The sequence below is a fragment of the Orycteropus afer genome, unplaced genomic scaffold (genome assembly GCF_000298275.1).
Source record: "Orycteropus afer afer isolate SDZICR_OR568_19922 unplaced genomic scaffold, OryAfe1.0 scaffold00045, whole genome shotgun sequence".
Lineage (NCBI taxonomy): Eukaryota > Metazoa > Chordata > Mammalia > Tubulidentata > Orycteropodidae > Orycteropus > Orycteropus afer.
In genome coordinates, this window is record NW_006921632.1 from 5,808,737 (window position 1) to 5,819,293 (window position 10,557).

The window sequence follows — 10,557 nt, forward strand, 5'->3', positions numbered from 1 at the left end:
TGTAAAAGTGCAAGTAACAAGGGCCCCGGGGATGTGGAGTTGGTGTGCACATGGGCAACCAGCTGTACAGCAAGCAGTGTGCCTGAGTCAGTGTGGAGAAGGGACGGGTGGGCTGAGATACAGGCCCCTCTCTAGCACCTTGCCCTTCCTTGGAGCTGCCCCACAGGAAGAATCTGAATACCACCCCCCCACGCACACACACTGCCCTTGCCTGCCTCTGCTCAAGGTAATGGAGAGGAGGCAGCTCTGGGCTGAGTCCATAGACAGGGTTGGCACAGAGGACCCAGCCCAGGTGTGTGTTATGTGGGGCGGGGGGCACAGATGCTTAAGCCTGGCTTACTCCGGCATCCCCAGAGAGCTGTGAATCAGATGTTGTTGTTGTTGTTATGTGCCACTGAGTCTGACCTGACTCATAGTGACCCCTCCTATACCTGGGTTTAATTCCCAGCTGGGAGCTCAGGTAAGTCACATTGTCTCCTGGGGCCTCTGTTCAGTAAAAGGCTCTAGAAATAGGCATTGTTTATAGTTCCTTCCTGCTCTAATGTGCCATGACTTTTAAAGTATATGCTGAGCCTAAAAGAATGGGTGAGGTAGCAGGCCCAGACAAGCAAAGAGGAAGGCCCCAGGCTGCCAGTGCCTGCCTTTATCAGTCCTTCTAGCCTCATTACCTTAAGTTAGACCTGGCCCCTGGCCGTGCAGCCTGGAAGTGTGAAAGGAAGAGGTAGCCTGGTTCTGGTCCTCATTCCATCTGCCCTGGCCATTTCTGGGTGAGGGACATTAAATCCCACGGGGGTTGCTGTGGCCATGGGCATCCTCATCCCAGTGTGTGGGGGGCTGCTGCGAGCCAGAAGGGGAGACTGAACTAGTGGCTTCTCCATGCCAAAAGGACTTGAGACACTGACACACACATCCCGTTACACCCCCCCACCCCAAGGCACAGTCTGGGCTAGGGAAGTGACTAATCAGATAGCTAGGGAACTCCCACCCCCATCAACACCCCCACAGACATCCCCCTTCCCCCAAGATTCCCACCTGACAAGAAACAACCAGAGGCTAGCTGATACAAACCACCTCTGTATTTCTGCTAAAGTGACAGTGACACAGATAAGGCAAAGAGCTGGGGGGGTGGTGGTGGTGCAGATCGTGCAAAATGGCAACCTAACTTGAAAAGACGGATTTAACAATAGCCCTTCCCTCCCAAGTGAAGGGAGCCCTGGGGCCAGTGTGTGGGCAGAAATGCAGATTTTGTCCTTCAGAAGGGAGATTTTAAAAAGATGAAAGCTGTATGGGGAGGTCAGTGAGCAGGGGCTGGAGTGGGCAAGAAGGTATCATGGCTGGGGTGGTTGGGCACAGGGGGGGCAGGTATGAGAAGTCGGAAGAAACAGCTGGAGGTGCCTGGGCACAGGCCTGGGGGCTCCTTCCAGCTTGCACCATGCGGCCCCTCCCCTCAAAGCCCTTCCGGAGGCAGAAGCCTGTTTCCGAACCTTAACCTGTCCTTGTTGAGTCCTGCTCTGGGGTGTGTGGGGTATAAGGTATGTGAGAGAGAGTAGCAACAGATGACCGCCTGGCCCTAGCACAGACATGGGAGACCAGCTCTGGGTGGGACAGGGTGGGAGGAGGGGCACTCAACCCTCTGCCCAACTCCCCAAACTGCGGGGAGAATCAAATGTTGCCATTCTTTGCCCCATGAGTTAATCGACCTGACCTTTGGGAGACAACAGGGTGGGGATGCTGGGGTGGAGTGGGGTGAGAAGTGTCTACTAGAGATGCCATACTTACTCTGGCCTGCCCAGGTTGTCGCCCTGGCCTCAGGGAAAGGGCCTAGGGCAGCAGAGACCAAACAGCCTGCCCCCTGAAACCAGGCAGAGATCAAGGCTTGGAGGCCTTGGCCCTGCCTGCAAAGATTCCTCACCAAGTGCTAAGAAAATAGATCAATTTGAAAAGGTCTAAAGCTGCCTTCCAGCCAGGCTGATGAGCAACATGGCAGGCCTCCCTTTCTTCCACACCTGGGTCCCCCCCAAAGGGGGCTAGGGCAGCTTCCAGGGGGCCACATTCCTCCTGCTGTGTATGTTCTGCCACAGTTCTGTGGTCCCCAGGGTGTGGGGCAGGCCCACCCGATGTCTCAGAGGCTGAGTCCAGGTCCTGAGGAACCCCAGGGTGCGGAGACCTCACCCCTGGGTCAGAAATCACTGAGGATGCTGATGTCTGCAAAATCAGCCCGGTAGCAGTGAGCGTAGAGGCTGAGCAGGAAGGCCCACTTGAAGGAAATGAAGCTCCAGACGCAGGAGAGGTAGTAGCTGTTGGGGTCTGTGAGGCCTGTGGGGAAAAGAGCCCAGACCTTGACTCAGGAAGGCCTTACCAGGCTACAAGCCCACTGCCACTCAACATCCCTGCAACACTGGTTAGCTGAACTGATCCTACAGCAAGACCTGCATGTGATAGAGGTTTTAGAGCATCCCAGGGTTTAGAGGGAGACAGGCAGGGGAACTAGAGATAATGGGGATGGGAGAAGGTCAGGACTGGTCAATCACAGGTCTGTATCAAATATACTTGCTTTTGCAACATTTAACCTAGGCCACTGCCAGCTTGTTTTAGCATTACACTCACTAGAAGGGAGCTCTGGTGGCCTAAGTCTAAGGCATTTGACTGCTAACCAGAAGGCTGGTGGTTCAAACCCACCAGCCATTCCTTGGAAGGAAGACTGGGCAATCTACTTCCATAGAGATACCGCCCCAGAAACCCAAGGAGGGCTCCACAGCGAGTTTAGTCTTTCGGTTTTTCCGCTAGGGAAAAGGAGAGGGGCCTCTGTTTACTTCCTGGTCACAGCCACCAGAGGGCGCTCCCACCCCAGAACTGGGCAGAAATACTAACTGGTATTGCTGTCACTTATGGGTGCTTACAGGTGTCGCATACTGTGCTGAACACATCACACACATTTCACTGAATCCTCCCAACCACAAGGGGTAGGCACTTTCACTTTGCTGTTTTAATGATGAGAGGGTAAGTGATCTGTCTAGTTGCTGGAGGAAAGCTGTGGAACTAGGACTGGAATTCCAGGGTCTACTCCTAAGTCAAGGAGCCCTGGTGGCGCAGTGGCTAAGCTCTAGGCTGCTAACTGAAAGGTTGGAGGTTTGAACTCACCAGCTGCCCCATGAGAGAAAGATGTGGCTGTTTGCTTCCATAAAGATTACAGCCTTGGAAACCCTCTGGGGGCAGTTCTATTCTGTCCTGTAGGGTTGCTATGAATTGGAATTGACTCAATGACAATGGGTTTGGTTTTTGGTTTACTCCTAAATTGCCTGTTCCCAGCCAGCAAGCCCTCCCATACCCTCCCTGGAATGGCCCTCACTCTGGTGTCGCGTGATGGCCAGCACAAGGAAGGTACAGAAGGCAGCGATGGAGACAGCTGAGAAGAGGACACCCACGAAGAAGAAGCCACGCAGCCCCTTGAGCCAGGTCCTCCAGTAATCTTGCATGTACATCACGTGTGTCACCAGGACCCAGAGTGCCAGCACACCTGTGGAGACACGCTCAGTCAGTGAGGGACCCTGGCCATCGATCCCGCCAGGCTGCAGGTTCTTCCTCCTCCAAACAGCCCCTTTTCATGCCCACCTTTGGCTCAATGACCCAGGGTGGAGGGAATCTACTAGGTCTGACCTATTTGCATAATAATACAGCAAATCTTCCAAAGCCAAAAGGTGGAACCCTGTCAGAGAAGGAAAACACAAATATCTTCCACAAAAAGTAGCAATAGAAATGTGGTAAGACTGCACCCTGTCAAAGATGGAAAACTTGTGAGGCCTGGAAAAACAAGGCAGTCCCTTCAAAGTTCTGGCTCTCACAGGTTTCACTGTACTAATATATTGGCTTTTTTACTGATCTTCTCATGACTGCATAGTGGCATTTTCTGCAGGCCACAGGACACGTGAGATCACAATGACTTGTGTGCAGAAACAGATAAGAGAATCTAGCTGTCTTCTGTTAAAGCAAACATTAAAGAGCTTTGCAAACACATGCCACTGTTCTCCCTAATTTTTTTGTCTTGGCAAATATCAATATCTCATACAAAAATGTTATTTATGTTAGCATAATATTATTTTTAATATTAATTCAAAACATTTAAAAATGTTCTCAGTTTTTATCTCTAATACAGTACATATCAATAGATAGAACCCATACAAACAAAATGTCTTCAGAGTTTCACTTTCTCAAGAGTGTATAAAAAAACCCCCACCAAATTCACTGCCATGGAGATTCCAACTCATAGCAACCCCTCCTTGGGCTTCCAAGGTGGTACCTTTACGGAAGATTGTCCAGTCTTCCTTCTAAGGAGTGGCTGGTGGGTTTGAACTGCCAGCCTTCTGGTTAGCAGTCAAATGCCTAAGGCACTATGCCACTATGCCACTAGAGCTCCTCAAGAATGTATAGGGGTCCTGAAACTACAAAGTCTGAGAACAGCTGCAGTCTAGCCTGCTTTCCAGGGACTTCCCACTATCTACCCTGAGGGCCACGGATGCTGGGAAGCAGTCCTTCCACCCTGGATGCCCCTCAGGGTCCAGAATGTCACAGTCGACTCTCTCAAGGCCTGTGGCCAAGCTTTCAAGCAGCATGGCTCTTCCCAAACTCCCTCCACTGTTCTTGCAGGACAGACAGGCCCAGCCTTGACACATGGCCAGATATGAGGACCCCAGGGCCACCCACGACCCAAGTGGCCTCCTTCTTGCTCGTGGTCAGACCCCATGCCACTCCCTCCAGTTTTTGGTAAATGGCAGGCTAGACACCGCAAGCCCTTCCCTGGGCTGGTCCTCCAGGCCTGGTTGGACACCTTTTCTAGGATGCCAGCTGCCACTCAGCCAATACAATGAGCGCCCTCTGTGTCAGGCAGTGCCTGCTGTCACAGCCCGAAGGCTGGAACAAATATCAATTCCATTGGCAAGGGTCCGGAGCAGGGCCGCAGAGTCCCCAGCAAGGAGGGAATGAGGAAATTGACAGAGCCAGCTGCAAGCTCTCAGCCTGTTGGCCCACAGAGTGTGGGTCACATAAGCTAGAGACCCCAGGAGTCAGGAGATCTTTCAAAGATGGAGCTACACATGCTCCTGTGTTTCTGACACGTGATGCAGCTTTCAAAATGTGCACAGGGAGGATAAGCATCAGCTTAGGGAAAGTGGTTATCTCTGGCAAGGGAGAGAAGGAAAGGAAGTTGATAGGGAAATGGGGGTGGGGAGGGCACGTTGACTCAATCAGTTGGTACCTTATTTCTTAGGCTGGGTGGTAAGTGTCAGTGTTAAACCATCTATCCTTTTTTTATATGCCTGAAATCATTCATAATTTTTTTCTTCAGTTGAAAAAAAAATAGGCAGGCGGAGTATCATCACAGAGCTATGCTCTGGTTACCAGCTCAGAAGCAGTCACAACTGGGCAGCTTGGCAAGAGAGAGAAAACCACGAGCCTGGAAGCCAGGGCCTGGTGCTGCTGGGTTGTAGCTCCCAGAGCCTCGGCATTTCCACATCTAGGAATGGTGAGCACCCCCGAGACTATGGCCCCTAGGTACCCTTCAGAACTCACTCCTGTGGCTTCCAGCTAAACAACAGACAGGCATATGGGGTGAACATTTACATTAGGTAGATACACTACTTGAAGCGATCAATCACGGGAGAACAGAAGGGCAGTGTTGGCACATGGAGATAGCGGTTGGGGGGTGGGGGTGGGGGCAGCAATGCATAGGAAAGAAGGACACAGGGAAGAAGTAACCACATGGAGGAAGTGGGAAGAGAGCTGTTACATTGTGGGGAACTGCAGTCAATGTCATGAAACAAAATGTGTATGAACTGCTGTATGGTAAATGAATTTGCTCTGTAAACTTTTACCCAAATCACAATAAAACCAAACCAAGCTCACTGCTGTGGAGTCGGATCCAACTCATAGCGACCCCTCCTTGGGTTTCTGAGGCAGTATCACTACGGAAGTAGATCGCCCAACCTTCCTTCCTAGGAGTGGCTGCTAAGTTTGAACCACCAACCTTTTGGTTAGCAGGCAAATGTCTTGGGCACTATGCCACCAGAGCTCCCCCAAATCACAATAAAAATTGAAAAAAGAAAGAAAGAAATAGTGAGCTCAAGTATCTCTGCCAGGCTGGGTGCTCACAGAATCCAGGGTTCCCTCCCAATGAGGGCAGAGGCCCACAGCTTGTCCTCCTCACCCTGCTTGACCCACATTCTCTAGTTTTGCCCCTGCCCACCCCCAACCTTCCTCAGGGGCTAAAGGCCTGCGACCAGTGTTGCTCCATCTAAGATCAAGGTGAGGCAAGACAAGCATCTCTCCACCGAGCTGACCAGAGGAGGACAGAATAAAAATCCCACAGCCTCTTTTTAAATCTTATGTAATCCAGATTTCATGTTGGCCGCCTTTCCCAGAATTCTTTCCCATTCCTCTCACATGCATCCGAGTTTTCATCTGATTTCTTAAAGGGCCCTAGGAAGAAGGCTTACTGCCACTGCCCATTCCAGGAAGTCAGATGGCCCCCTGTCTGGGATAGGTCCACATGCTGTCTGCCTAGGTAGATCAGATGAGTTCTAAGATCCTTTCCTACTTAAAGCTTCAAGAAGCCGGCATGGAGAAAAAGAAGGAGCTCAGAGCAATCCCTCTATGACTCAGCATTTTTGGGTTAGAAACTGCTTAAAATGAGGACTAGTGAAGATGCCATCTTTTAGTCCACTGTCCATGCATGCTTCAGCAATGTCCTCAAAACACCCACCCACAGACACACACCTACCCAAAAGGGCTGAGAACAGGAGGAAAAGGAAGATGACATTAACCCAGCCTTCGTCTCCCATAACCCTAACTCCAGTCCTAACCTCCCAACAAACATGTGACAAGTCTGGAAGCAGGCCCACTGCCCCCCAGGTTCCCACCACTATCCTTGGAAGACAGACCTCCCTGACCAACTCCACCCAAGGTACACACTGGTCCCCTTCCACTCCTTCACTAGGACACTCTGGGAAGCCAGCACACCTGGGTTGCACAAGTCAGGGCAGAATGGCCAGGTCCCAGCCATGGCCACATGCCCAGAGGTAGATCTCCTCTTCACACCACCCTGCCTGCTCCAAAAAGCAGGGCTAGCTCTGCCTCTGGGCTCCCAGCTGACAAGCAAAGCACAGGGTTGGCCAGTGAAAGTACTCCTAGCAACTGGGTTGGAGGTAAGAAAACAGGAGAACCCCCAGGAGCCCACAGGGTGAGTGCAGACCAGCAGGACACAATGCCTGGGGCAGGGTCCTACTAAGTTCTCACACCCCAGCCCTCCACTCCTCCCTCAGGGAAGGCAAGGCCCAGAGCTCCAGTGCACTTCTTGCTCAAACACCGAGGTTTATATTGTTGTTTTCTTTCTTTCTTTCCTTGGTCTATTAGACCTAAAGCAAGAATCTGTGTGTATTTTGCACGGGAGGGAAGGGCACAGGAAAGAGGTAACTACAGGGAAGAAATGGGAAGAGACCTGTAACATTGTGGATAACTGCAGTCAATGTCATGAAACAAAATGTGTATGAACTGCTGTATGGAATATGAATTTGCTCTATAAACTTTCACTCAAATCACAATATTTTTTTTTTTAAAAAATATACCCTGTGTGTTTTCCACATAGTTCCTGCAGCAAAGCCAGACTAGAAGGTCCAATCCATGTCTCTTCAGGAAAACTAGCCTTTTCCCGACTGTCTTTCCTTCAAGCCACTTCCTCCCAGATACCCACCAGGGCTGGAGAGTGTATCCATTCCCATGAACTCTCTTCTCACCCCTGACCAGATCCTGCCTGGTCTCACACACGGCAGAAGGGAGCACGTGGGGGTGGCCCACCAGTGACTCAGCAGTTTCTAGGCTAGAAAATGCCAAGTCAGAAGTAGGGTGCTTACAAGTCAGCAAAGCCACTGACATTTCACCCCCTAAAGAGGAAGAAGGCTGACGGGTTACAGACTGTGTCTTGGAAGCCACTCAGTGTGGAAAGAGTGCAAGACAGAGGCCCTGCCCTGGTGCTACCCGCTACCTGCCCCAAGCAGTTTTCTCTCTTCCATGGCCATCTTCTGGTTCTCAGTTGTCAGAACTGTCAGGGAGGTGCCAGGGCTCCAGCTGGTAGCTGTCCTCGCGCCTCTCCCTGCAGGCGGCTCCACAGCTGGCCAACCTCAGAGGCTGAGGGAAGTCCCGGAGGGAGAGAGGGCAGAGTCTGGGTCAGGTGGAAACCCCAGGGGACTCCCTGGAGTTCAAGCCAGAGGGCCTTTTCCATAGCCCTCTAACAGACAGCTGGAGGTGAAAGATTAAGAGAGCAGACACCAGAACTGCACAATTTCAGACCTAGAGTAAAGTCTTAGAGATCATCTCTTTCAGTGACATCACCTACCACTCTTTACAGATAAGGAAACTGAGACCCAGTGATGTGCCCAAGGTTACTTAGCTACAAAGGGCTCACCTCCACCTCCACCAGACTCTAACACACCCAGCTCTGATCCCAGGGTTGGCCCTCCTTCCTCACCCCCAACCATCACTTTTATCTCAGGCCTTATGAAGCCACATGGGGCTGGGCTGCACACACCTCCTTCCAAATGGTAAAGCAGCAGTGCCAATAGGAAACAGGAAAAAAGGTGCTAGGAGAAGTGAACCTTGACGGTGGGTAATAGGGGTGCTGAGGGAAAACGGGCAGGCATCTGCAGACAACCGAGCAGAGATGGGCTGGCTGTCCCCAGGAACCCAGGAAGGATAAGAACCCAGAGGTGGTGTGACACAGGAACATTCCAGCCAGAGTCCCCTCCTACCCTTCCTAGGCGACCCCCAGTGCTTTGCTTGTCTTTGCTTAGGGGGTGGCCATGCCCCTGTTATAAGGCAGAAACCCCACCTCCCATTCTTTCTCCACCCACAGATGGAGCTCAGTAAGCTTGGTGGCAATAAGTAAACCTAGTTATTTTTATTTAGTCCATTTAGGGTCCTTCTGGCAGAGACTGTTAATAATGGAATAAAATCATCATATGTAAAAGTATTATCTTTACATGCACTTTTCTTTCCAAAGTGCTTTCCCCACATGTATTATTTAATGTCTCTTATTTACTCTAGGCCTTGTTTCCTCATTTATAAAATAGGCACAATAATGCTTGTTTCATAGTGTGAATGTAGGGATTAAATGAGATCATGAAAACAAATTGCTTAAACATTGCCTGGCACATAGAAAGCATTAACAAAACAAAAGTGTTAGCAAGTAAAAATAGTTGTTATCCTCATACCAAGTCTACAGCAGAAAAGATGAAATGGCTTGCTCAAAAGGGAGCACAGCAAGTCCAGGGCAGTGGCAAGCACTGGCCCTCCTTCCAGCAACACACTGATGTTTTCATTCTAGCACCCGCCTCCCGGCCCCTCCTTAAGGCACAGAAAGGGCTGTCAGCAGGGTTTAGCGATCCCAGCCCAGCAGCCGCAGCAGAAGGGTGGGTGGCAAAGAGACACCAATGTGGGTGCGAAGAAGGATTCCAGTTTCTGTCAGATTCCCACCGCAGGCAGTCCTCTTGGACTGCGTTGAGGGCTCCGCTGGGGAGTGCCCACTTCAAAGAGGCAGATAGGCTTCCAGAAGGAACCCCCTCTTGGTGCTGCTCCCTTCCCATTTAGTCTCTTTCCCTGCTCTCATCCAGCCTCCGGGGGAAGGAGAGCTGGAGGAGCAGGGATTCCCCCAGAACGGGGGGAGAGGAAGGGGGAGTGTGTGTGTGTGTGTGTGTGTGTAGGGGGGTCTTCACACCTAGTCGTGTAAGGGGATGTTGGAGAAGTGGGCGCTCAGAGAGAACGGCATAATGGGGGAACTGTTCGGAGGGGGCCGACAGAAGGGTGCGGAGACAAGATAACCCCGCCGGCAGTGTGATGAGGAGGGGGCCGAGGAGGCTGACAACGCTGCAGGTTTGTGCAAATGGCAGAAGGGGGACGTGGGCGCCCCGGGGACGCGCCTAGGTCACAGAGGAAACCAGAGAATGCCCAGAAGCCCGGGCCAGCCGGGCCTGCGTTGCCCACGGACGGTTTGGGTAAATATCCCACCCGCTCCCCGGGGAAACGCCTCAGGGAGCAGCTGACAGCGTCCTCCCGGCAGCCGCGCGCCCTCCTCAGGCCGGGCGCTGGGATCTAGCGCCCCCAGCGCGCCCTCAGTGGGTACCTGCGAGTCCCCCCATGGCCGCGGTCCCCGGCTGTCTGTAGACGACTGTCCAGACGAGGAAGATGGAGAAGCCGGCCATGGAGCAGATGCCGGAGTAGGCGGCGCGGAGGCCGAGCTGCAGCCGGGACGGGGCCATGGGACTGCGGACACCCGGCGGGCGGCGGGCGAGCGCTGCCGCGGCTCAGCCGAGAGTCACAGGTGCAGGGCCCGGAGCCGGGATCCCTGAGCAGCCGACCGCCTGCGCTCCGCCCCCGGCCCGCCCCCGGAGCCGCCGGCATAGCGCCCCCATCTGGCCGGAGGCCGCCTACGCCCGGGACTGACAGCACTCCTGACAGCACTTCTGGTGCCTCTTAAAATGAGGTCCGTGTCGGCCTGATCTTTTGGGAGGATGC

General features: G+C 52.6%; 1 protein-coding gene across 1 annotated transcript; it reads right to left on the reverse strand.

The window, feature by feature from the left end:
* Window positions 1-2,179: 2,179 nt before the first annotated feature.
* SLC48A1 (solute carrier family 48 member 1) lies at window positions 2,180-10,301 on the reverse strand. Its single transcript, XM_007937896.2, has 3 exons — window positions 10,166-10,301; window positions 3,350-3,517; window positions 2,180-2,316 (listed from the first exon to the last, which is right to left on the reverse strand). The coding sequence occupies exons 1-3, from the start codon at window positions 10,299-10,301 to the stop codon at window positions 2,180-2,182; spliced, it is 441 nt and encodes a 146-aa protein (XP_007936087.1).
* Window positions 10,302-10,557: the final 256 nt, after the last annotated feature.

Bases quoted from the DNA above. Each gene is read 5' to 3' on its own strand.
- SLC48A1 (XM_007937896.2), bottom strand. From the start codon at position 10,301: ATGGCCCCGTCCCGGCTGCAGCTCGGCCTCCGCGCCGCCTACTCCGGC. The intron at 3,518-10,165 runs GTACCCACTGAG...GTGTCTCCACAG, and splicing joins GGCCATGGGGGGACTCGCAG to GTGTGCTGGCACTCTGGGTC. The intron at 2,317-3,349 runs GTGAGGGCCATT...TTTTCCCCACAG, and splicing joins GGCCATCACGCGACACCAGA to GCCTCACAGACCCCAACAGC.